At 47.4% G+C, this 25,786-nt stretch overlaps 11 protein-coding genes across 11 annotated transcripts; 6 read left to right on the top strand and 5 right to left on the bottom strand.

Moving 5' to 3' along the window:
• Positions 1–553: 553 nt before the first annotated feature.
• On the top strand, positions 554–2,725 carry N7529_001966 (uncharacterized protein; the record flags this gene model as incomplete). Its single annotated transcript, XM_057237497.1, has 1 exon — positions 554–2,725. The coding sequence occupies one exon, from the start codon at positions 554–556 to the stop codon at positions 2,723–2,725; it is 2,172 nt and encodes a 723-aa protein (XP_057102184.1).
• Positions 2,726–3,271: 546 nt separating this feature from the next.
• Positions 3,272–3,580, top strand: N7529_001965 (uncharacterized protein; the record flags this gene model as incomplete). The annotated part of the gene is made up of 1 exon (XM_057237496.1): positions 3,272–3,580. One exon carries the CDS (start codon positions 3,272–3,274, stop codon positions 3,578–3,580), a length of 309 nt encoding a protein of 102 aa, XP_057102183.1.
• Positions 3,581–7,357: 3,777 nt separating this feature from the next.
• Positions 7,358–7,540, bottom strand: N7529_001964 (uncharacterized protein; the record flags this gene model as incomplete). The annotated part of the gene is made up of 1 exon (XM_057237495.1): positions 7,358–7,540. One exon carries the CDS (start codon positions 7,538–7,540, stop codon positions 7,358–7,360), a length of 183 nt encoding a protein of 60 aa, XP_057102182.1.
• Positions 7,541–7,910: 370 nt separating this feature from the next.
• N7529_001963 (uncharacterized protein) lies at positions 7,911–8,123 on the bottom strand (the record flags this gene model as incomplete). Its single annotated transcript, XM_057237494.1, has 1 exon — positions 7,911–8,123. The coding sequence occupies one exon, from the start codon at positions 8,121–8,123 to the stop codon at positions 7,911–7,913; it is 213 nt and encodes a 70-aa protein (XP_057102181.1).
• A 119-nt stretch (positions 8,124–8,242) lies between these two features.
• N7529_001962 (para aminobenzoic acid synthetase) lies at positions 8,243–8,740 on the bottom strand (the record flags this gene model as incomplete). Its single annotated transcript, XM_057237493.1, has 1 exon — positions 8,243–8,740. The coding sequence occupies one exon, from the start codon at positions 8,738–8,740 to the stop codon at positions 8,243–8,245; it is 498 nt and encodes a 165-aa protein (XP_057102180.1).
• Positions 8,741–9,270: 530 nt separating this feature from the next.
• Positions 9,271–10,608, top strand: N7529_001961 (uncharacterized protein; the record flags this gene model as incomplete). Its single annotated transcript, XM_057237492.1, has 1 exon — positions 9,271–10,608. The coding sequence occupies one exon, from the start codon at positions 9,271–9,273 to the stop codon at positions 10,606–10,608; it is 1,338 nt and encodes a 445-aa protein (XP_057102179.1).
• Positions 10,609–15,165: 4,557 nt separating this feature from the next.
• On the top strand, positions 15,166–15,456 carry N7529_001960 (uncharacterized protein; the record flags this gene model as incomplete). The annotated part of the gene is made up of 1 exon (XM_057237491.1): positions 15,166–15,456. One exon carries the CDS (start codon positions 15,166–15,168, stop codon positions 15,454–15,456), a length of 291 nt encoding a protein of 96 aa, XP_057102178.1.
• A 1,181-nt stretch (positions 15,457–16,637) lies between these two features.
• N7529_001959 (uncharacterized protein) lies at positions 16,638–18,027 on the bottom strand (the record flags this gene model as incomplete). The annotated part of the gene is made up of 4 exons (XM_057237490.1): positions 16,638–17,110; positions 17,180–17,247; positions 17,314–17,456; positions 17,518–18,027. 4 exons carry the CDS (start codon positions 18,025–18,027, stop codon positions 16,638–16,640), a joined length of 1,194 nt encoding a protein of 397 aa, XP_057102177.1.
• A 754-nt stretch (positions 18,028–18,781) lies between these two features.
• On the top strand, positions 18,782–20,546 carry N7529_001958 (putative GABA permease; the record flags this gene model as incomplete). Its single annotated transcript, XM_057237489.1, has 5 exons — positions 18,782–18,892; positions 18,946–19,130; positions 19,188–19,267; positions 19,325–19,705; positions 19,756–20,546. 5 exons carry the CDS (start codon positions 18,782–18,784, stop codon positions 20,544–20,546), a joined length of 1,548 nt encoding a protein of 515 aa, XP_057102176.1.
• Positions 20,547–21,180: 634 nt separating this feature from the next.
• Positions 21,181–23,076, bottom strand: N7529_001957 (Y-family DNA polymerase; the record flags this gene model as incomplete). The annotated part of the gene is made up of 2 exons (XM_057237488.1): positions 21,181–22,875; positions 22,942–23,076. The coding sequence occupies 2 exons, from the start codon at positions 23,074–23,076 to the stop codon at positions 21,181–21,183; spliced, it is 1,830 nt and encodes a 609-aa protein (XP_057102175.1).
• A 164-nt stretch (positions 23,077–23,240) lies between these two features.
• On the top strand, positions 23,241–25,578 carry N7529_001956 (DNA damage response protein RcaA; the record flags this gene model as incomplete). The annotated part of the gene is made up of 5 exons (XM_057237487.1): positions 23,241–23,277; positions 23,328–23,390; positions 23,448–23,527; positions 23,583–23,734; positions 23,787–25,578. The coding sequence occupies 5 exons, from the start codon at positions 23,241–23,243 to the stop codon at positions 25,576–25,578; spliced, it is 2,124 nt and encodes a 707-aa protein (XP_057102174.1).
• Between the last annotated feature and the right edge of the window lie 208 nt (positions 25,579–25,786).

The following is a 25,786-nucleotide window of genomic DNA, read 5'->3' as shown; positions in this document are numbered from 1 at the left end:
AAAAGGTCTAAATTGTCATTTTAATGGTGTTTTGGTTGTTTAATTGGAGTTTAAAAAGTGTAGAAAATATGAAGTTTTGATGGGGTGCCGGAACGACCAGGATCCACGTTACTTGCTGGCAATTCACCGACACTATGTATTCTTACATATCCAAAAATAATCACCCCACTCACCATGACGTCATTCGTTCACACCCTCAGTGTGTACTGGTCAAGGCGATTTCGAGAATGACTGTAGCGCAAACGACAGATCGTTAATGCAAAACATTTCGAGCCCTGCGGGCAGCTATTTGTGGACCCTAATTGGGTTTTCCTGTATGCCGTGCCGTTCTATTTTCAAACCCACGGGGCAGGACACCCGTTTCAACTTGATCTTCCTAAGCGCTTGCGCCATCTATACCCCGCAATTCCCGCATTTTAAGACCTGCAGATGCCTTTTCATTGCGAAAGTTAACTGATACAATTCGTTAAAAGCCGTTCCATTTCATCAATAGCCATCTCAACATCAGAACACGTACCACAAACTCAAACTCAAATTAGCTAGCTATTATCCCATGGCGAACCAAGAATCATCCACACTGGTCGGGTGTCTTCTCGATGTGTCGGGGTCGATGCGGGAGGTGTTTGACACAGGCCGTTCAGATGGGAGAGCGATTGATCGCTTCCATGTCGTGCTCGGTGCGGCGCTGAACATTGCGCGAAGGGAGCAACAGCATGACGCCAAGGCCGAAATGTTTGTGGGAGCGTTTGGACTTAATCGCCAGGCTGGATATCCTCCAACTGTAGACCTCTGCGGCATTGCTGAAGCTCTCTCTAGAGACGACGATCGAGATCATCGCAGCGGCCATGAGCTGCTCATCGAGATCGCAAATGAGCGCAACCTAGCTCATATAACGGAGTACATCCGGAGCAAGCTTACAGATATTGAAGCGCGCATTGTCCACAGGTGCCTTCGTCAACGTCCGGAGCGGATTTCTGAATTCATTGACGCATTACCAAGTGCAGATGAAGCCCGGAACTTGCGGGGGACGAAGAATAGAGCAACACTTGGTGGAGGCGCCCTGATGGGCACTGCGTTGGCCCTTGCTACTCCTTTGCTGCTTACTCCTTTGATAGGGCCACTTGGTCTTTTTGCGGGACTTGCGGTAACTGGGGGCGGAGTTTTGGGAGCAGCTGCTGGAGGAGCTGCGGCAAAGATTGTCGTCGATGAATGCGAGGATCAGGCGGTAGACTCCTCAGAGGGTCTTCGGCTAGCTCGTCGCATTTGCAGAGAGTGGTTTCAAGACTTCGTCGACTTCAGACCTCGCCCAGTGAGTGACGTGGTACAACTGCTACAAGACCTTCAGCGGCGTTCTACAGGAGCAAGTAGGTGTTTATTTGAAACGGTAAAGGAATTTATGTACGGCGACACACCAATGTGTGACGCCTTGAGCCGTTCTTTGTCCGCTTTCTGCGCACATCGCAACTTTAGCCAGCGAATTCTCGTGCTAATGTCAGACGGCCACGGGACTGATGGTGATCCTAGCCAAATCGCTTCTAATCTGCATTCTGAGGGCGTCGTTGTGGCGGGTGTGTACCTTGCGAGCGACCAGGATATTCCTCAACGACGCCTATACGATAATCCAGGCGACCTTCAGGGAAAGGGTCAGTGTACACTTTTCAACATAGCGTCCAAAGTGTCTGCCAGCAAGCACCCCATCCCAGTGCTAATGTCGGTGGGCTGGCAGGCTCCGTGCTCTGGAGAGGTTGCCTTGTATGTCTCCGTTTGTACTGAGACCGCAGTTGAGGAATTTTGCTCGCTGCTGGTATCGGCGCATCTCGGGTCTACGGACGCGCTGCTAGACATCATTGGCCGACTACGGCTTGACGAGTATATCAATGATAGCCATGTTATTACTTGCAATAACCCATCAGACCAGGGCAGCTCTGCAACCTGCTATGCACATGCGACCGCTGCGGTAATACACATGGCGCTGTTGCGCATAGAGCGCAAGGACCCCTGTCCGACTATTGAAATAATTCGAGAAAAAATCCTCCGTGTATTCCCCCCTGATGATCACGGACGTGCTATCGAAGAGGTACTAAGCCAAGCAGCCCGGTGGTATCGCCTTCGGTACGAGGTAGTGGACGAGATGGGGGCTCGACAGGCAGTACTGCATCGGCGCCCAGTGCTCACCTCATTTCGCCTCACAAAGGGAGGTTGGGCGAAATTCTCCCAACATTTTAGTCAACCACAGACCCATAGATCAATTCTTACCAAGGCCGACATGCGACCGCACCGCAATGGTCGCGATGATGGTGGACACGCTGTCGTCTTATACGCCTGTGAACCACACTCCTTATCATTCCTAAATTCATGGGGCAGCGACTGGGGCATAAATGGGGGTTTTCGAGTACAGAGTCCCGCAGTACTCGAGATGGACGAGCGGGACAGGTTGGCATCTGTGCGCTTTTATGATGTTTTTTGGCACGAAAGCGACCTAACTCCAAGCGAGCGCGCAGCCTACGACGCAAAAGTGGAAGAGAAACTCCGCACTTACACGACTGAATATCCGAGTCTTCTCGAACTTGAGGCGACGTGCCCACTTTGTCAAGGGATCTCGTTGATTTCGGACTTCATTGGCAATGCACGCGACGCGTTATGTCCACGTTGTTTATATTCGTTTGTCCCCCAGCCTGGGTACCTTGTCCAAGCGCTCTATACCCGTGCTGGATTAGGGTCGTAGTTTGAACGTGTGATATACAGGCCTTTAGTTATTTCTTATAAAAAAATCTTGTAATTTACGCTAAACCCATGTTGGGTTAGCATATCATGTGATTAGGGTTTGAAAGAGTATATCTGTGTTTCCAGATATGGAAGGCAATAACGGTCGGCACTGTATACTCTTCGTCACTCTTTCTGTGGAAGCTGATAGCAGGTCTCTGCAAATCATCAATCCCCAATACACACTCACAGGCCCCCCGACCGATCTTCTCACTCTCCCAAATGTCCCTGATTCGTAACATTCTATTGATGCCATTTCGAACCCAGTTGTACTGGGTGCAGCCAATAGTTGCAAGAGTTTCCACTTGGACAGAAACGAACGACCCCTTGTGGTAGTTGCGTGGCTTAACCGATCGGACAAGCGCCAATCAGGGTCCACTTTTGCTCTTAGCCTCACTTCGATGCCTACCCCTCTTTGAGGGGCGTAAGCTCCAATTTTGTCTATCATCCTTCGCGACATCTTACTTTTACTTTTGATATCATTAATACCGTGGAAGGCTTGTTAAAAATGGATCCACTTTCGCGTGCAGCAAGTGTTATCGCAGTTATCAAGTTAACCGGAGTTATCTTACAAATATGTGGAAAATATCTTAATAACGTCAAGAGCGCGAAGCAGGATATCCAGCGTTTCCAAGAGAAGGTCGCCGCCCTTTCACAAGTCCTTCACTCTCTCGATGAGCTGATCCGTGGATCTGATGGCAACAAACTTACTGCTACGCAAGACCTAGTCGACAATATTGCCAAATGCTCCTTAGCACTTACAAATTTGAAAGAAAGAATCAATCCGGAAACGACGCAGAAACAGACGAGCAAATAGGGCCTTCGAGCTATAAATGGCCACTGGCACGGTCGGAGGTAGATTTTGCTATTATGGAGCTTGAGTCGCACAAAACAACATTTAGGTAAGAAGGTGTATAGACGCCAAAGGTCAAATGCGTTTTTTTTTTGTGCAATTTTGATGCCTGAAAATGCCTATTAGTGCTCTATTTAAAACTGGCAGAAAATTGGGATACATGAATTACTATGATACGCGCCTTATTAAGCAAAGTATCTAAATTGCCTGAGTGTTTAAATTCAATAAAGCTATTCCCACCATACAAGATTACATGGACCATCAAAACCTGGCGTTGAGACCATTCCCAAACCACTCTCGATGTTTACTCTATTCTGGCTCAAACAATGAGAGGGCAGCATTGTTGTAGGTTTTATAGTGTCGCATTTCAATGAATCTGAAGCTATTCGCACCATATAACATATCATGCACTCCCCAGACCTGGCGCTGAGGCTATTCCCACCACGCAATTATTCACCTCCGAATCCTCCTCCGCTGGCTCCGACGTGGCGGAGTAATTGCCTCCTGTGTCGGCGAGCGACCTCGCTTGCGCACTGGTATTTTTGTGATTACGGGTGCGGGTGGTGATGGGATTGCGAGGGGCGATGGCTGGAGATAGCTAGAGATGGGAATAGCTTCATTTACAATACACTGTACAGAGCGGTATCGAAAAGCGGTCTAGAATGAGGCATCCTGAGGCATATTCAGGCATCTTGAGGCATTAAAACTATATAAAAAAGCATTTGACCTTTGGCGTCTATACACCTTCGTAGATGTCTGCAAACAAATGTGAATAAACCAGAAATTTGGCTTTCTCATGTTCGTAGAATAGTTTGCTCTCCTTTGGCGACCCACTAAATAGGCAGTGTTCTCTTGCCTTGAAAGCGAAAGTAGATTTGATTCATAAATTCTCTTGCATATCAACCTTGAAAATAAGGTTATTTTCGGAAATTGCAGGGATTTCGGACATGGCCTGATGCGTGATTGAAGCATATTTTTCAACAAGAGGTTTTCAAGGTTTACTACATCATCACCTGTTCGGCGAATAGTACGCTAAAGCCGGCAGTGGATAAAGAGCATGGGTTTTTGGGAGGCGGGTTTGTTGTTCGGCAAGAAGGACACAATCAATGAAATCTTTTCAAGGGGGAAACGAGAAACCCACGGCCTTTGTGTCGCCATCCCGGATGGGGCCGGTGAAGCCATTGAAAGTTGGTATGTCACCTGCAGTGAGTTGGAAGATGCGAAGATGTGGGTGGACCATGCATTTAACAAATTCGAGAGCAGAGCAGTCCATTCCCTGGAAGAGTTTCAATATGAGTACGTGGAGCATAATGTGGGGCTCTGAGGCCAAGCTCTTCTTTTCTCCGCCTGATCCCAACAAAAATTCAGTCCATCATATCCCGGTGGCCTGGTTCTGTAGGGGCTCAGGTGACCTCAGGGACGTGATCAGATACTTAATCTGGCCTCAGCCTCTCTTCATCTCTTCCTCCTTTTCTCTTCTCTCTCGCTGTCTGCGTTTCTACAAATATCGCAACTCATGCAGTCGTCTCTGATTCTTGCTCCCTATCTGTATCTCCCAGAGGATCCAATTGGCTCCGCAGGTTTATGTTCTGTCGAAATACCTGGCCAGCCTAATGACGGCAACACTACCACCGGAACTGTTATTCCAGATCGCGACCCTTCTGCAAAATGATACAACTTCTCTAGTTCCGTGCACTTCTGTTTGTCGCTTATAGTAGGCGGCTTTTAAGCCCCTCATCTACTCTAACCTAGCTATCTATAGTGACGATGAGCGCAAAGAAGAGCGGCAACGTAAACTTTCTCTCTAAAATTTTAAAAGTGGGATTTGAGTGGATTCGGGAGATAGAATGGAGGAAAGCAGTAGTATGGTTCAATGCTGAACTAATCGCTGGAGTCCAAGACTCCAGCCCCTGAGCTGTTTATATATAACTGTGGGGTCATGCGAGGTCTAGAGTGCGGGGAACCTCACGGCCCTTTGCAAGCGGCTGTGAGAGTGAGGGAACTTCGGTTCCATCAATGTTCCTAGTGTCTGGTGTTTTCCCCTCTCTGTAAATCCTCTCAAGCTCGGATGTCTCTCGGGCCCTTGTGGTCCCAAGGAGAAATATCGCCGCACGCCAATCAAGTCTCATCTTGAGATGCAAGTGTGTTGTATGTTGTCACAGCAGACAGAGATCAGCCTAAGCGAACAGCGCTCGAGGAAAGAATAATGTGGTCGTGATTATGGGGAGGGGAGTAATTTATGTTTTTGAACGAACCATTCTAAAGACGTGAAGCTCGATAAGTCTCTCATGTCAATACGCCACGCATTGGCAGGCTACTACCCGAGCATAGCGAGGTATGCAAGGGACGTAGCTGACGTCTTTCATCGTTGAACTGGGAATGTCAATATGAGAAATAGATATTCAGCGTAGATGCAATACCCAGAATGTACCAGGGAATAGCATCTCTATGTTTGTTAAAAACTGTAGAAGCACGTAACACAAAGAAGAAATGCTTGCCTCAGGTATCATACGCCCGGAAAGAGCGTGCAGAAACACATCGGGCGCGGGTAACTCAATCACTATATCTAGTAGTGTATTGATCTGGGCAAGGAATCTGCTCCACCCAATTTTTTAAGGTGCGCGGCCCGGAGCGAAGGACTGGTGCAATGCCAATCCGGAAGTGGAACCCTTAGAATGTAGTGGGTCAAAGTCATCGGGTTATTGTTAGGCCTGCTAGGATACTAGTTTCAAAAGCTAAAATAGGCTATCAGTCACTCGAATATAACTTTATACGACCTGCTACAGTAACGATGGTCATTCATACGTGATTACTGGGGTTGTCCCGGAAATGGAAGTTCTAAGGCAGAGGTGGACTTGAATGCCATGTCCGGATTCCATGTCACGATCCAGGCCTTAGGGCAAGCCACCAGGATACAAAAAACCGTGAATTATCGCCAATGAGCATTCTTAAATTGGTGTTTAGCTCATTTCCCTTCAGGAAACTGGAGGCTTGATGGTACTGGTGGCTACTAAAATCTTCAGTAATCCTAATAGCTGTGTTCGGCCGGAGAATATTTTCTCTCCACAACTACCTCTTTTTGGGGGGCATTTCATCCACACTATCGATCTTTCTACGATAAACTGCTCCTCGCAAAAAAAAAAAAAAAAACGGTGGCATTATCTTGGATTAACTTGCAACATCGGCAACAGAGTGGGAATGCGCTAGAGAGGGACTGGGAATCAAACCCTGGATAGCATGAGTGCAAAGAATACTCTGCAGTCACATCGCTTTCAATTAATTTGCTAATGTACCAGACTTCGTTAGTTGTGAGATGGGGCTGGTTGCAGATGTAGCCAGCCCCACAGTAAATCAAACTCTAAAATTTGCCTGCATGGAGACTCAAATTACCTTCTTTCTTATACCTCAACCTGGAGTTATATTCAAGAGATCACTACCAGCACAAATTGGATCCTTCTCCGAATTTGATCTGGACAACATACATGGAGACGTCTCATCGGATTTAGGACCTGGAAACAAGGATAAACTTTGGTGCTGACCTTGATTTAGGCCTGGCTTGTCCAAAGATATGAGAATCTTATCTTATTCACCATCAACAATCCTGCTCCTTTCCAACCTGGACTGCAGAAGCTCGCGGATGAAGTCATTGCTTCATCCAACAAAACCTTACCAGATTTCGCCGCTATCCACAAGGTCAACGCACGTAAGAAGGAGGAAACTTGTAACAAGCAAGAGTCAGGATCAGGTCTTCTGGGCATCACCGGAGACATGATAAACCTCGGAGACTAAGTGGTCACTGCTTTTCACGATGGCCTTCCGGAGCATCATCATATTCCGAGAGCCAAAGGATCCGACGGTGCCAGCATAGCCGGTGTGAAAATTCCATTCACCAACAAAGCCATGACCAATATTATGCCATATCATTTCCCATTCAAGAATCGGACGCCGAATCTAACCATACTCTTTTCCTTAGTTGAGCAGTGAAAAGTTCAAGGATGACCCATTCATCAACGGCATGTTCCACGACATGGTGAATGAAGGCACAGACGAGGCACACTATTGGATTCCATAGTTCAAACAGAACTCCGTTGATGGAGTGATTTTCTAAACTTCAAGTATCCGTCGATTCTCTTTGTCAGAATCCTGTGGAGTAAACTTGAAGACAATATCAGAGAGACTTTGCATTTTATCTAAGATGGAAGAGAAGTGATCGATCTAGTAGAGAGGGAAAATCTACCCCATTTCCTCAAGTTGCATGTCCCCCCTGAGTCTAGCAAACTTGTATGTCCATCACTTATGACACGGGTCTTGGCTTGAAAATAGCACTCACGGTACTCAGCTTCGCAAACATCTCCTGCCATTCGCCTTGAGTACTACTCAGAACAGTCACGGCACCACCTGCGCCTATTCGCCATTTTTGAGATTCTTCCTGATCGTCCGAGTAGCTGAATGCAGTGCGGATGAGAACGGAGAAACTGCCACCACCTCCCAAGTCTAGAAATCCCATGACTCCAGAGTAAATCCCACGTTTTCGGTTTCTATCGAAGAAAGGTGCATACAAGAGCGCTCTTTAGGAGCCCCAGTCATTGAACCTGGTGGCAGGCAATGCTGCAGTGCTATGAGTCCTCATCCTGACATATGGGAAGAGGGTAACTGGGGAAGCGGTGCAAAACCAGACTGTTTCTGATCGATTTTTCCTTTCACAGGGGTGATCATCTGATAAAACTTGGCATGGTCTTCCACTTTCAGAAGCTTTTCCACGTGAACTTGACCAGGGCCACAGACGCCGTAAAGATCATGGCGAACCATATCGGCTATCATCAGATTCTCCGCCATCTCCTTTGTCGTTCGAAGAATCTCTTTTGCCTTTTTGAGTGTCATTTCGGGAGACTCCGGGACAGTGCCTTTCATTGGCTTCATCTCTAAAATGCTTTCACGATCCCAGTTTAGGAAACATTCAGGACTACTGCTCGCGATCTTGACGTTCCCTAGCCGCGCATAGGCGCTGAATCTGGCAGGATTGTTTTTTCGCAGACGCTTATAAAGCTCCCAAGGAAAACTCATTCGGTCGTCCCAGGATTTAGGGGATGGAAGGGTGATTGTTGCTTCACAAATTAGGTACATTTCATAGGATTCACCAGATGAAAGCAGGGTTCTGCGGAAGTATAGCTTCAGCTACCGTGATAGTCAAGAGGTCCGAGGGTCGGGAGGATGACCCGCTGGTCAAATTCAGGTCTACCTACGAGGTGCCGTACTTACAGACAGCGGTGGGAGAGCTTGGAAATAAAAGTATGAGTAAAACTTAATTGGTTTAAATATCTGCAGAAGTGTGGAAAGATCTACTAAAATTTCTCAAGTAAGGGGCTGTTTTTATGGACTTGTTGATACATATCAGCTAGCCACAAAATGATTAATTCAAGGAGCAGCTTGAGATGGCCCTGGGTATATGATACATCCATGCACAGGTGGATCTGCGGATACTAATGTTGTACTGCACTATACTTCAGGTTACACACTACGTGTCCACGGACTTTAGGCTTATCAGGTGACCAGCTGCTCTGGGTATACTTATGCAGATCTAGGTAAGCCTCTCTTCCTCTCTCTCACACACAGGTCTTTCTTGCTGTGGAACTTCGGTCAGCCTGAAGTCCACGATGCATCTCATCAAACAAGCCGCACTTTGGGACAAATTCCTTGAGGAAAACCCGCAAATAGAGTTTGTCTGGGTCCAGTACCACTCTTTCAGAGCAACCTTTCTCGTCCAAGTCCTGCCTGTCGCAGGTTTTACAAAATTGGTCTATGAAGATCAGCCAGTCGCACTAACCAGGACCGCTCTATTTCTCCTGCCATTTGCTCATAGACCAGCGGGCAGTAAACCTGGCGGAGTTTGCTACCTTCGACCTGATGTGTCGACTGCTTACTGCCACGTCGCTCCCAATGCCCACCGTGCGGTAATAAACGCATCCTCTTTTGACGAAAATGGACGCCCAATGGAAGAGTGCCCACGCTCACACTTAGGAATTTTATCAGATCTAGTGAAGGAAGAGACTAGTTTTTACCCTCTTGTTGGGTTTGAGGTGGAAGTCATGTATATGCGGCGAATACGACAGAATGGCAAATTGGTGAACTATGAAATCATGGATGAGCCCCATTCACTTTACAGTATGACGAACGATGACTGGAATCAACTGCCGATGATCGAGGCTACAGCCCGAGCAATGTTAAAAGCAGGAATTGCGATAGACAAATTCCACTCAGAACATGCTCCCGGCCAATGGGAATTTGTCTTACCACCCGGAGCCCCTGTTGATGCAGTTGATATGCTTCTCAAAGCACGCAGTATCATTTATGAGGTGGCTGAACAATACGATCTAAAGGCAACCATGTGTCCTAGGCCATCCTGCCAGCATCCCGGTAATGGGATGCATGTCCACTTGTCGATGAATGCAGTTTTTGGTCGAGATGTGAAAGACAGCGAAGCTTTCTTTGCCGGCATTTTAGAGCACTTGCCTGCGGTAATGGCCTTTAGCTTCTCTCAAGAGGCAAGCTACAGTCGTGTTGCGAGCGGGGTGATGAGTGGTGGAGAATACGTCTGCTGGGGCTGGGAAAACAAAGATGCACCTTTGCGCCGTGTCGCGATCAATCGATTTGAAATAAAGTCGCTGGACGCTTTGGCAAACCCATATCTCGCGCTCTGTGGAATCTTGGCAGCCGGAATAGATGGGATGAGGAAGAATCTTCATCTTACAGCAAAATCATCTTTTTCCGCCGCGAAACTGTCGCACTCGGAAAGAGAAGAACTTGGAATCAAAGTCATGCTGCCTAAGTCGCTTTCTGAAAGCCTTGGTGCCCTTGAAGCCGACCGCACCCTCTGTGATCTTGTTGGAGATGCAATCGTGAATTTTTACGTTCCTTTCAAGCGGGGAGAATTGGAGATGTTTCAAAAAATGACAGATGAAGAAAAACACAAGTACCTTATCGGTACATATTAGCTAGCATTTGAGGATACAAACTTGGGTATCATTCATTTATTCCATTATTCAATGATGGTTGCCAGTGTCGATCAATCTCATGCAAATTTACTGAATACAACGTAATGCTATTATGATGTCCAAACAAAGGAGTAAGGAATGCTGCTCCTGCTTCGCATAGTTTTCCGACGACGCGCGTGTGTACTTGAATCATCTGTGTATATTCCTGGGGAGAGAATGCAATAGGAAAATAGTTCATACTACAGTAACTTTGAAACATAAGGAACTACAAGAAATAGGGACAGCGCTCAGCTCGCTTCCGGGCCGTCCCATCATCCTATCACCGGCAACCCCCGCCACTCTAAAAAGAGTGGGTCGGCCGAAAGCGACGAATAAATTTTATTTTCAAGCCCCATTTGCATAAGGTAAGGAGTCGCCGATTTTCCCAAATGCAGGGATGACTTTTTAACCTGTCGCCCATGTTACTCATGCGTCCCCATAATTTTCAAGGTTGTGGACGCAGCATTCTACCTCTTCGCAGATAGCTCCACCTTCCTGCTATCACTCTTTGCCGTCGAAAGTGGTAGGAAAGGTAGCTAAGAAGTACTCTTACTGAAAGAAGGAGCTCCTATTCAGATTATTGTCACCTTGTGTCCTCTTCATTCGACTGTTGAAAATGGCGCCGGGCCCTGAACAGGAGCCCCTGCTTCCAGGGCAAGATGAAACAAATGTCTCCGGAGATAGCCATATCAGGGATTCAAGGGTAGGAACGGTTATCCTGATTGTGATAATATTCGGCGTGTTTCTGTCTATGGCCTGCGAATCCTTTGTCACGGCAACCCACGGAGAAATCGCTTCCTTTTTCAACAATCTGTGGATGGGACCTTGGCTGTTAACAGCATATGGCATGGGATATAGCATGATGCTACCTTTGGTTAGTTACTGTGAGCTCTTAAATTACTTCACTCAATCAGTCTGACGGAAACAAAGTACGGGAATCTCACTGATAAATACGGATGTAAGAAATTACTACTACTTGCGTATGGCGCTTTCAGCGTCGGCTGTATTATGACGTGAGTTCAAGTTCGTGATATGGGATGAAAACATAATGAACTTGGAGCTGAAAATAGGCAGTGGATGTGCGACATCTATGCCAATGGCTATAGTGGGAAGATTTGTCACTGGAACTGGAGGGGCGGGGATGATGGACTTGGTCTCGATTATACTCTGTAAAATGACCTTGCCATCAGAGGTTGGACCCCTGCGTGGCTATCTGTCTCTTGGAATCACCCTGGGGGTCAGCTGTGGTCCTCCCCTTGGCGGAGTTCTCACAGACACTGTTGGATGGAGATGGTATCTACATTTTAAACCCCAAAAGAAAACGTTTGACATGACTGACACTGAATTCCTAGGTCCTTTCTCTGTCTTGTCCCTGCGGCGCTCGTTTGTGCTGCTGTTACGGCCAAAAAGCTGCCTTCTGATTCCCCAAGAAGATCCAAAGATGACCATTCAGCCATGAGCTTTGACTTTTGTGGCTACATCCTGCTTTTTGTTGCCCTTGGTTGCTCAATGGTTGCCCTCCATTTGGTTGGAGAAATGCGGACTGAAGACATACCCCTCATCATTGCACTGTCGGTTGTCTGTGTGCTCTCCGCTGTTATTTTCATTCTAGTTGAACTATACACCAAGAAGCATCCGGTCGTTCCCTTACGGTTGATGGTCAATAATGGAACCGGCTTGATTTGCCTCGGGCAAATCTGTCTTGTATTTTGTCAATATGGAGTGAGAAAGCCCCCATTGTCTTGCTTCCAAATATCCTCAGAACTAACGAAACACATACACAGCTCGTCTCAAACTTTGCAGACTTTGTCATTCGTACTCAAAACGCGCAGAACAGTATTGTGGGACTCTTATCAGCTCTCCGCGCGCTGGGAGCTATGATTGGAGCCCTCAGCTTTGGGTATTTGCTAAAGTGGTTTGTCAGACCAATCAAATCTCAATGCCCACTCGCTAATTCTCCCTCCGTTCGGTCTCCAGGTACAAAAATTGCAACAAACTGACCAATTGTGCGCTATCTGGATTAGTTTTCAGCTGTTCCCTGATTGCAGCACGTTGGCGTACTGATGTGCACAACTGGGAAGTAATTTATATTCTCTTATCCGCAATGGGGATCTCAGCTCTTTACTCGACACAATTTGTCGCACTCTCGGTGAGGTTGCGAGAGCCCTCTGCGAGCATCGTCACAAGCTACCATCTTTGTCAACAGATTGGAACAGTCCTCGGGACAGCTTGCACGACGGGCTTCGCCCGAATCGCCTTCAAAAACCGGCTTTTTTATCATCTTGGAGATTCGACAACAGCGCAGCAAGTTAGTTCACATCCATAACGTCAAATAATCCAAACTTGTGCTAATAACGTCAAGATCATTGAAAAGGTACTCCAGAATAATCGCTTCGGTACCTCGCTCCCCACGAAGGTTCAAATGTATATTCGAACCAGCTTTCTTGAAAGCTTCCCAGTGGTCACATGTGAGATAATTCATTTTATACCCAGAAAACACGGATAAAGAACTGACCGAAATAGTTCTCTGCTTGGGCAGCTCCGCCCTTATGCTACCGTTGATGTTGAGACTTGAAAATATCCCCGTTACCTGAATATGGCTTCCAAGGTTGTCCTTTGCACCGCGAGAGGGGGAGTTTGTAACACAAAACTCTTCACCTAAGAGCATCCATTCATCTCCAGGATGTTATTAACATACAATACGCCAATCTCCGAATATGGGACAGCCTTTAAAGATATGGTCAACGCTTTCTAATCATATATCTCCACAGTATTACAGAGCAAGATATATCACACTGCATTATCTTATCCCAGCAGTCGCATATCACGGTTTCTATCTTGTCTCGTCGCGGTGCAAGTATAGTGACATAACTGGATGCACCCCCTGAGTTGCGGTCAACAATCTTATAACACCTTGCTTCGATCTATTGATGTATGACCATGTGGCTAGCTGAATGATCAACACGTTCGCCTAAGTACCCGCTTTAGCACCTACCCTGTGGTGGCATAACCTAATAGCCATTCTGCAAAATCTTGAATTAAGTATGGCGATCTTGTTATTGTAGCTAGTTAGATTCCGCTGTATAATACTATATGCTAGATAGGTCTTATAGAAACCTAGCTAATACGAAATAGCTGCAGCCATCTACCAAAGTCGGCTTAGCACCCACTACACATACGATATGCTAACTACCATTTTTGTGGCGTAGCTGAAATACCGCATAAATATGAGAGTGCTCATCAAACAAAATCAAGAGAAAGTATCGATCTACAACTTTATTCAGCTGGGCTTTTCGATTGACTAGGGTGATCATCTTAATATATATATAAGAGTCCTCTGCTTCCGCTAAATTCCATTATCTAAAGTCTTCAACAATCTTTTCCAAAATCTGGTTTCCGAGCCAATCTCGAAAGACGCATGTCAATATGAAGTTCTTGGCTATTCTCTCTATGGTCATCTATACCGCTTTTGCGCTAGCAGGACCTTCGCAAGCCGATATTCAAGGTAAAGACCTAGTTGAAAAAAGATAAGTAAGCTCCTGACCCGTTTACTGGAGAGATGGCTTAGGAATTTGTCGTGGCGTTTTGGATTCGATAGGGGGTTTGATATGTCTTAATTATGGTTTTCCCTATTTAGTTAGATTTCCCTTCACTGTTATGCGAATGCAAAGGCTTCTTTCATATGATGGGACTATAAATACTATCTGTCACGAAGAATTCAGGATCAATAATCCTGCGTGGTTTGCGTTATTTGATTCGATACCTCAGGCATCACTGCCTTAATGTTTCAGCACGTTGTTTCTTTCTTCTTCTTTTTTCTTTCTTTCCCTATGTTTAGTAATTTAGTTGAAGGCAATCTTTCTCATCAAGACTTGGCTCGTAACACGTTATACGAAAATTGTTAAGTTAAGAGCTAGATCTCAAGGAATTCGTCCGCCCAGACCACTTAGAATACATATAGGCACGTCGCGAAGGTGAGCTATATACCTTTTTTTATATAAGCTTTCATTAACCCTTGGCATTTTTTTTACTAATTGCTATATAGCGTTATCTTCTCTGATCAGTTCTATTCCAAAAAGCCTAAGAGTGTTACTCTTTTAAGAACATAAGGATGCCCCGTGAAAACCGGCTATGTCCCCACTCCATGTTATCTCTTCTGGGGTTGATAGTGTGATCTCTGATTTACGAGATCTCAGTGTTAACCTTCAGCAATTGAAGTTGGTGAACATTACTATCGCATATGACTTTTTATGTCCTTTAGGTAAACAAGGCCAGCCTGAACCAGGTTCCTTGCACTTGAACTGGCCCTGCTTAGAGATATTAGAGCTTGAGTCTGTACCACCTTGGCTTCCTTCAGGTAAGAGATCGGTCTCTCCTAGAACAAGAAAGCAACAAAGAAAGAAAATTGTGGAGTATATCCAAGGTGTTCAATAACAAACGAATCAAAAAGGATAACCAACTTATCATAACACGCCGGAAGACCAGACCGAAATCGACGAGATTGAAAATTGGGAAGACATGATATGCGATGTGGAAGCGGGATGGGGTGGGCCGGAGTTACGGACTGAAGAACATTTCCATCGACTTCTCATATCTCTCGGCTATGCGGCCCAACGCATGCCTCGTTTGAAGAACATGAAGATTGAAGTGGAAAGCGTTTATAACTTTACCTTCTATCTTCAGCAGAAGGCCGACCAGATTACCCTGGAATGGGAATGTCATTCCCCATATTGGCCAGATAGTCGGATGGCAAAGGCGTGGAACTTTGACCTGGATGATGTGAAAAGTGGTTCCAAATACGAGAAATAATGTTCTGTGATGCGCAGGACCTGGCCGCCCAATACCTCTATCTAGCCCGCTGGATCAAGACATAGGAATTGCAAAGGCAACTGCGCTCTCTTTCGCCAAGCACGGTGTAAGAAGACTTGCCGTCGTGAATCTCAAATTTGAAGGTGCTTCATGAGTCTCTTCGGACCTGAACAAGCATTTTTCTAGAATAGAACCGTTTCATGTCAAGTTAGACGTTTTCAATGAGGACTCAATCGCTGGTTCCGTCTCTGAGATAACGTCGCCATGCCCTGAATAAGCCACTGGTTTTTAACAAATTCAAGCTTCTCCGGACCTACATGATGGCTAAGGCCCTCAACGATATGGGGATGCAGGTGCACAATGGTGATGAAATTGATAAAACTAGCGAAAACCAATGAGAATGATAATATGGGCACGCACTTCCCCAGCGCTGAGGGCTGGATTGAGCGCTCAGAGGTCCCGAATTGAGCTTATTGGCGATGTTTCTATTGTAAAACAAGCTTCCGTTCCGAAGGATAGGAGGGCAATATACCCATGAGGGAGGGATGTGGAATTGTCTCCGCTTGCTGGCTCTGAACGGGTATGTTGTGGTGGCCTTAGGCCGCTAATGTCCTTAGGTGGCGTTTGGCTCGCCTTATTGATCGAAAAATCTTTAGTCAGGTGTAGATTAGTGCTATTGCTTGCTCTCAGAAGTAGTGACAAATACTCCCAGGGTTTAAAGCCACGATTCAAGCGCACCTTGCGGTATCACATGTAAATTGCCTAAATCAGCAGTCTACCCCGCTCAAGGGACCCTCCCTAGGCGAATTACCCAATTAGGTGATTTTCCGGGACATGCTTGTACTTCTGCGGGAGTCTAAGGGCACATGAATGTCACATGCACTACAGTAGTATTCAGTCGGTTCCAGAGCTGGAGTCTTCGACTCCAGCGATTAGTTTAGCAATGAACCAGATTACTGCGTTCTCCCTTCTATTGCTCGAATCCATCAAGTCTTGAGCTCTACTTGTAGGGTCTTACATACGCCTCCCTTAATGAATGACTATAGATTATACTATAACGATATATAGGTGTCCCTCTACCAGTGTACTTTTACATATCTTTAGTCTGATCGGCCTCTATATCCATGATTGACATTGATCTGCTCCATCGGGCTACCAAAGCCCCATTTTATACGTAGCGCTCAAAGCCGATCTTGATGATAGTGCTCCTCAACCTCCACCGTAACATCTACCGTCCTTAGCACAGCCCCCTTTCCTTGATGTTCTTGCGTCAAATGTCGCGTACTCTCTGTCCCCTCGCTCGAACTAGACTGCCTACCACCCTCATAATTCTGATTCGGATCCCGACCCGACGAAACCTCAGTGATAACACCGGTCTCACCTCCCCACCCATCAAACAGTGACCGTCCATTCTTCCTCGACCGTCCGCTCGACTGCAACCGCGAATGGCGCTGGCTTGATCCCGAGGAGGATTGGTTGATATACCCGCTAACCTTGGTCTGCGGGAGCTCGAGCCTGATCCCTTCAGGAATCTGGGTTGTGGTCAGGCCAGAGTGTAGGCCGGCGAAGATGTGGTAGAGGGTTGGAACGCAGGCGATTGTGACGGTTGTTAGCATCATTGCCTGGCCGACTGTGCTCCAGTCCACTATATCCCCTATGTACTTGTCAGATCAATCTCATGAGGCGTTGAAGGGAGTTGGACGGGGAATAGGGTGTCACATACAGGAGACGTCGGTTGAGTGGATGAATGAAGGTAGGAGGGCGAGATGGGCAATGCCGAGGCCGACGATACTGTGACGGGTTAGTCAGTGAGTTGTTGAAGTCAGTGGAAAAGTCCTGGATTTGTTGCTGAGATACCTTAGACGCGAACAGAAGGAGCACAGGATCTTCACCCGCTGGTTCAAGGCCATCTGGACATTGCGCATCATCATGAACGGTTGGATAACAATGATAATCTCTGTGAGGATGTTGATGACTGCGATCGGGTAGAATAGGGCTCCCTGTTCGGGATTAGATGAAATGTTCAGTCAATTGTAGCCCGGTACCCTGGTTTATACTGACCTCTCCAGCACATCGCTCGGGAGAGTATAGCCACGGATCGGGCAATCCACACTGGAAAGCTATACTCAGCACGGCGAATATCGACCATGCGAGAACTATACCAGCGGTGATCGCACAGCTGCGACGCAGGCTCTTGCTCGGCGTTAACTTCCAAACCAGCAGAATGGTCGACATTTTTGAAAGCGCCAAGACAACGATGAGCAGAATGTGAGCAGCGAAGGCGAACTTGCTCCAGGCTTGGACATCGCCTTCGCTCAGCCGGTACTGGTGCCTTCCCAGTCCATGGTAAACCGCCTTCTGTAATACAACGACTTGAACAATTGCAAGAATCAAAGCCACCCAGATGGGAGTATTGACCGCTGTCCGTCGTTGTTTGAAATAAATCACCGAACCGAGCTTAGCGAGCACAAAGATGATGGCCACAATCAGAAAGGACACCGAGGTCAAAGTGATAATTGTACCGCGATTATCGCTTGCAAGGGCCTGGAAGGCATTCTTTTGGTCGACCATCGCACCATGACATCGTCTTCAACAGTTTGGAGAGCTTGCAGGGATGGGTGCCAGCATATAAGAAAAACTGGCCTTTTCACATCCCTGATCATTCAGTGTTTTTCGCTTGGGAAATTGACAACCCCTGTTGTTTCTTGAGCCCGAGGCCCTACTCACTGCTAGGCGCCGCATGAGGTGGCGGTTAATTTGGATTGGTGGCGCCATTGCATCTTCTCCGATGCAAGGATGCGAATCCTGTGAACCTGTGGGTACCCCGGTTTAATCTAACCTTCAGATGGGTCCGAGATTCTTTTCCATCAATTGCATTGTCTACCTGGTCTAGAAAACCTCCAGAATCGTGGTAGCCAAATTCACGTAGGATCAACAAGCCCCGCGGAATATCTCCAGAGAGTCCCGATCCAGCACTAGACCGCACTAGACCACACTAAACAGCACCAGACCGCACTAAACAGCACTAGACCACACTAAACAGCACTAAACAGCACCAGTCTCATTACTAGAATGCGAACGACAAGGGTTTGCGCCGAAGCGAACAGGACCGTTTCAACGCGGCGCAACAACTCGCATGCGAGGTGTCGACTATTTGTTTCGCATTCATTGCGCAATATAGATCCCTGTCTGGGCCCCGTTTACGGAAATGAAGAGACATAGGAGGCCAAGATAGATTCAAGTACTTCTTGCCGTCTTCAGGCCGTATGCTCTATTTTTTGTCGACTATTTTCTCCGACTTTTCTACCCTCATCTAATTTTCAATATGCAGGACGAGATAGAACTGAAGAGTGAGAGCTTTGTGCGTTCAGGGCCAGCAGGGAATGGGAATGGTGCCTATGAGAGCGTGACATCGGGCCAGAAACAACAACTGGAGGTAAACATCACCTGGTGTTCGATAAACCTGCAGAGACACTAATCTTTCACCAGAGATATCTCAACTTCTTCTCATCTGTCGCATTCTCCGCGTGCCTGCTTGCCACATGGGAATCTGCTGGTGGTAGTTTGCTCTCGGGGCTGTACAATGGCGGCCCTGCAGCGATTGTTTATGGGATTATCTTGAGCACCTTGGGTAATCTGGCTATCGCATGCTCCTTAGCCGAGCTGGCCTCTCTGTATGTGTCCGCAAATGACTGAATGAAATGCGCCAGTGCTGACCTTAAGATTGACAGACACCCAACTGCAGGTGCTCAATATCACTGGAGCTATTTCCTCGCGCCTCGTGGTCGTCGATTCATCAGTTTCTTCCAGGGTGAGCGCATAAATGGCCCTTTTCCTTCGTTTCTAGTCGCATGCTCAACATAATTAGGTTGGGTCACTGTCTTCTCCTGGTCCGCTCTCGTTTGCATCGCGCCATACTTCATCGGAACCCAAATCCAGGGTATGGTTGTGCTGGCGCACCCTGAATATGAGCTTGTGAAGTGGCGCGGTACGCTGCTCATGTGGGCAGTCGCAATCATCCCGGTCATCATTAACGTATTTGCGCGTCGCGTTCTGGGAGCCATCGAGGTTGCGGCAGGTATCATGCATGTCGTCTTCCTGCCCGTCACCATCGCCGTCTTCGTTATCCTTGCCCCTCGGAATCCCGACTCGTTTGTCTGGGACACCTTTGTCGGCGGCTTGAGTGGCTGGAAGGATTCCGGAGTTGTATTCTCCGTCGGTCTTCTTGGTGTCATTACTCCCCTGGCTGGTACGTCCCTCCACTATCAGAATGTTTAACAATCTAATCCATACCAACAGGCGTCGATGGCATCATCCACATGGCCGAAGAAATCAAAAACGCCAAAGTTGTCGTCCCCCGCTCCATGATTTACGGCACCTTAATCAACGGAACTCTCGCATTCTGCTACCTGATCGCGATCCTCTACTGCATGGGCGACTACACCGAAGCCCTCACCAGCCCAACAGGCTACCCCATCATCACAATTGCCTACCAAGCAACCGGATCCAAGGCAGCCACCTTCGTCCTTATGGCACTAGGTATGCTCCCCGGCTGGATCGCCCTCTTCAACGGCCTCGCCTCCGTCACTCGTCTCACCTGGGCTTTCGCTCGAGACAACGGACTCCCCTTCTCTGAGTTCTTTGCCCGCGTCGACCCAACCTACAAGATCCCCCTCCGTGCTTTGCTCCTAGTTGCATCATGCATCTTCGTGCTCTCGTTCATCCAGATCGGGTCTACGGCTGCGTTCAACGCTATTCTTTCGCTCAGCACGCTCGGTCTCTATATTTCCTATCTTATCCCTCTCATCCTCCTTGTCTTGAAGCGCTTCACGGCGCCCCAGGATATCCCGCAGGGAACATTCAGTCTGGGGAAACTCGGCCTCCCCATGAATCTTATTGCCATTCTCTTCGCTACCTATTTCGTTATCTTCCTTCCCTTCCCCGCGACAGTGCCGGTTACCGCGGATAACATGAACTATGCCGGGCCTGTCCTTGGGTTTGTTATGTTGTTTGCCTGTGGGGATTGGGTTGTTCGCGGAAGGCATAAGTGGCAAGGCCCAACAATGAGGCCTTATGCTAGAAACGAGTGAAGTATGGGTGTGAATTCATTATGGAAGAGGGAGTGGAAGGGATTGAGGTGCCAATATTCGCTGGCAGCTTTTTCATTGTCAGGGGATGACTAAACTAGACTGTACATATACTTTCCTTTACTAAAAACCCTATAATATGAGCAATTACTCGAGTCGCGATAAGCACTTAATTCGATAACAGCCTAAAATTCGGTGTAGATGTCTATCAGGTACATATTTTCTTTTTGCTCTAAGAGATGTGATTATTGACTGATGATATTCACATTGAATGTCTTAATGAGTTTTATTGTTATGCTTCGATTGTAGAGTATCAGGTGCAGAATACCATCTTGACATGCCTGCAAAGATATCCCGCTTCAAGGATATGTATCTAGTGGCTGTCAAAAGTCGAAGTAAGGGGACCCTGCAATAAAACAACATTGCTGCATCCTCGGAGTTCAGGCGTTTGCAACATTGAGATCATGTCGGGTGATTTGTATTGGTATTGTGGGAGGGGTATCAAGGAATGGGCAATGAGAAAAGGACCCCTGGATATGCGAATCCAATCTCCAGGTTGCAAAGGCGAGAGAGCTAGTCATTGCTGAGCTTTGCTGATCAAATATAGTGATCAAAAGTGATTCATGGTCATATAGTATTATTGGAAAAAAAGCCGCTTCTGCTTGGGATCGGTTTCGGGAATGCTGGGCTGAGAGGGTGTTTTCCTTTTCCTGGTGCCAGGAGGTATCGAGACTGTGTCTTCAGTATCCTGAACCACTTCTCGGATTGTTTGTTTAGAGAGACAAAAATCCACATGTTCATTGAATGTCCGGTCATCGGCAATCTGCGGCCGTCCACAAATGGGACAGTCCCATAAAGGTGGTTCTTCAACTGTCGTTGGAACAACCGGCTCCTCTGACTCGCGAGGGGAAGATACATTGGGGGTGTCTTGGCTCAGCATTTCCAGATCATTCATTTCATCTTGAACTTCCTGGCGAGCGGCTGTCTCGAAAGCCTCCTCGGCGTCAATCTCATGGTCTGTATTTCCGCCAGCATTCGACACAGGAGTGGACGCAGAAGCGGTGTTGGCGGGTGGAGCAACGCCGAAGAAATTCAATCCAGCTTTCTTGGTGCTGACCAAATTCGAGCACCGCAGACCAAGTAGACGTAATTTGAGTCCAGGAATATCTTTCTCGAGCTTTGTCAACAGAGGAAGGGCAAATGAATACAAATCTTTCGCTAGACAGACCGCACGCGATGGGGCTGTCTGGCGGGTTAGCACTTCAAATGTATGAAGTTTCACTTTCAAGGCAAGTGTGCGCCCTTTGAACTGAGTCCGAGAGAGATCTTTTTCAAGCTCCTGTGCGGCCCACCAAAGCTTGGCTCGAAGCTCCTCCTTGTCGCCAATCGCATGGAAGGTGGTCTCTGTGCTCACACTTTTGCGCTCGTGGGTTTCAACCGGTTCAATCTTTGTGCGTCCTAAACCAAGGTAACACTGTGCCAGGAATTGGAAGGCCTTTTCGCCAAAAAGTTTGGTCAACAGAGCGCGATGTGGGAAAATATCACCGCACTTTCTCACGCCTATTGATTCCAGCTCTCGCTCGAAGACTCGACCAACCCCATTGACTTTGCGCACTGGGAGTTCACGCATGAATCCCATGATGGCCTGGCGTTCATTTGGGACCCGAAATTGACCATTAGGCTTGTTTATATTGGAACAAATCTTTGCGATTTTGGCATTGGCAGCAATTCCGGCGGATACGGAAATTTTAGTGGTCTCTAAGATCTCTGCACGCATCCGCTGGACAACCTCTTCGGGATCTAGCTGGTTTTCATCGCAGTATGCGGTGATGTTCAGATAGGCTTCATCAATGCTCGCACTCTCGAATAAAGGGTCGTATTCTGCCATAATAGCGCGAATTTCCTTCGCTTTCTCTGTGTATTTTTCATAGTTCTGTGGTAGAAGAACTAGTTGCGGGCAAAGTTTCTTCGCAACAAATGAAGCCATGCCACTTCGAACTCCAAATTTTCTTGCCAAGTAATTGCAGGTTGTTAGCACACCTTTACCAACTGCCATAGGTACAGTCTTCAATTCTGGTCGGTCCAGCTCCTCGACAGCGGCAAAGAACGCATCACAGTCCACATGTATGACGTGCTGCGAGAGGTCTCGACTTATCTCCAGCTCGGCAAGATATTCATCGGCTCGTCGTAACTCATGGCTAAGATCTAATTTTTCAAGCCGAGCCTTTTCTTTCAAAATGCGTTCAATCTTGATTGTGAGATTTCGATCTCGATCTTGTTCATGATTAAAGAATTTAGAGCCCTTGGAGGCATTGTAGATAATTTCTGACACCTAGAAATGGAGATAAGCTATTGACTCCCAATACATTTTTGAACATGATAGCATCACTAAGCCCACCTTTTGCTGGTCAACCGAATCTTGACCCGCTTTGGTCAGAGAAGGGCCGAGGAGTTGATATTTCAAAGTCTCATAGTCCTCATCCGGGGGTGACTGAGGCTTGCTGGTGACAGGCTTGTCGCCCGAGGACTCCATAATTCAACCGTTCCATTTAATAATTAGTAAGAAGAAGCAGAAAAAGAAGAATAAGAAGTGAAGGCGGAACGCGGAGTCACGTGAACACGCGTTTCAATTTGCGCGCTGATGCCTAAAGCTGAGTCTCAACTTATGACCAATTTTCCCCAATATGGCTATTCGTGATGTGGGTTCTCGATTCGACAGGTGACTTTCTACAAGGTGAGATAAATCAATCTGGTGATATTCAATCGTTTGCTAATATTTTCAAGGGAAGCGCATATGGTTGCGGCCCGGGAAGAAGTATCTCTTCGGTCGATTCCAGCGAGAAGAAGGTATGAACAGCAATAAAATCAATAGGGCTTACGAGTGAACTGACAGTCTATGAACAGTTCGCCATGCCGTCAATCATAACTCAATCTCTCGGAAACACATGACCATTGAAATCTCCCCGGTCAAACCGAAAGATGGGGTACGCCCACAACCCCGCGATGATTATCGTTCACTTTTGCTGATAGAAGACACAGTTGTCCCCTCGAGCACGGTCCGAAATTATAATTACCGATTTGGATTCAAAGAAAGGAACAGTCGTCGATGGAGCTAGAATTCAAGGAGAATTCAAGTTGAACAAAAGCGATGAACATGCTATTCAATTGGCTAAATACGAGCATGCGCTTCGGTACGTATGACTATATTCAAAACGGTGATATCAAGCTGATTTCGATTGACAGAATAAAATGGGAGCCAGTGGTACTCAGCTTTTCACTCTCCTCGAAGGAGATGCGAGGCGCAGATCCTCTAGCCCATGTCCGTTCACGTCTGGAGGATCTCGATGTCAAGACAATCATCGATTACATCGTCGATAACACGACACACGTGGTTTCAAGCAAGCGAAATACGGCCAAGGGTCTTCAGGCACTGGTGAATGGAAAGTACATTGTTGATGATTCATTTATCGACGCACTCGTCTATGCGGCTACACCCAGCGATCTTGAGAACTTGGAGTCTTTGTGCCCTCTTGAAACCGACTTTGAATCGGAATGGCCCAATGCGAACGAACATCTTCCAGCTCCGGGCAAGGAGAACATCGACCGTCCTTCTATTGCTTTCGCTCCAAATCCCGCCCGTCTCAATATCTTTTATCAATACACATTCGTTTTCTGTGATCAATCCCAATTTGACAATCTACAAGGGCCGATCAACAATGGTCAGGGAAAGGCACTTTTTTTCCAACTTGAAGAGGGAACTACAACTGCTACGGATATTGTCCGGTTCATGAAAAGGGCATCAGGGCGCAAAGGCGTTGGCAGCGAGCGACACAGCCCCGGTGGTGTAGTTCTTGTTCGCTTTCGATGTAAAGGGGAATTTGAGTCATGGGCCATAGAAGTAGGCAACGAAGTGGCCCTCATGACAGACCAACGTGTGATTGAGCAACGGGAGTTCCTTGACGCTATTTTGGCAAATGATGCATCCCCTCTATGCCGCTCTTTACCGACGGAGGAAGGCTTAAGCCCGACTCTAGCATCGCCACCTGTGCCCGCTCCGCCGACTCCAGAGGAAAGACCTACTACATTCACATTGGCTCGGTCTGCTGAGCCCGAGCCCGAGCCCGAGCCAAGTCAGCCTTCTAAAGGTCGCGCTAAATCCACTCGTGCTCGTGCATACGTCAGTAAAATGAAAACGTTTGACGATGGCTTCGACATGGAGTCGGTTCCAATGTATGCACCCGAAGAGGGTGATACAATTGTCGACACTCAAGCCATGGATGTGGATACCCAAGCAGCTTCCCAGACAACGAAGCCCCTTGACACAGTAAAAGAAGAGCCGGAAGAAGACGCGGCATCCGAACTTCTTCCTGGTGCTCGTGCAATGAAGCGTCGCCGCGCGGAGATGACTCGCCATCACGCAGAGGGCAACCCCCAAAGCAACCCCCCAGCCCACGAAGCCGAGGCACCAAAGCGCAAGCGACCCAAGCTTGACTTGTTAGAAGCTGCACGCAAGCATCGCGAGGAAGAGGAGCAACAACGCAAGGCTGAGCAAGAGGCACACCCCGACGTTGATGACCTTGAAATAGATCAACTAAAGAACTTAGCCATCGTGGAAGAAATGGAGATGCCCGTCCGAAAACTTCCAGCTCGCGAAAAAGAAAACACAGATCGATGGGATGAGCAATGGAATGGACGCAAAAACTTCAAGAGATTCCGACGAAAGGGCGAGCCGCGTCATCGTGCTCGCGTCCAAACCGTAATTGTTCCCCTCGAAGAAGTCACCCGAAAAGAATATGGAATCGGTGATCACTACTGGAGCAGCAAGTCCCCTTCAAACAACACTCGAGTCGAGCCCGACGACCGGGACAGTATGGAAGATGTCGCCCCGTCGCGATCCGAGCCGTCAGCCGCTGCGCGAGTCTCAACCGAGCCCACCCCAGATCCAGCCCCAGCTCGTCGTCAGAAGAGGCCTCGTGAGTCCCGTGACTCTGATAGTGATGATGGAACTCGGTTCCGATTTAGACGTAAGCGCTAGCATTGTGTTTCAATATGTGTATGGTTTTATAGCGTCTATTCTGTATCGATACCCTCGAATTTACTTGTTCTCTCTCGATATATCCAAGTCATGTAGATAGATGCCACAAATACAGGACGATTCCAAAGTCACAGAACTCGTTCAATACCGAGGTATTGGCTTGGCTCACCCATTTAAGAGAGCAAGCCTAATCCTACAGACGTGCAGA

The sequence above is a fragment of the Penicillium soppii genome, assembly GCF_028829465.1.
Source record: "Penicillium soppii strain IBT 18220 chromosome Unknown utg000002l, whole genome shotgun sequence".
Classification (NCBI taxonomy): Eukaryota; Fungi; Ascomycota; class Eurotiomycetes; order Eurotiales; family Aspergillaceae; genus Penicillium; species Penicillium soppii.
The sequence above is the reverse complement of the archived record's forward strand: the minus strand, read 5'-3'. Positions and strand labels throughout refer to the sequence as shown.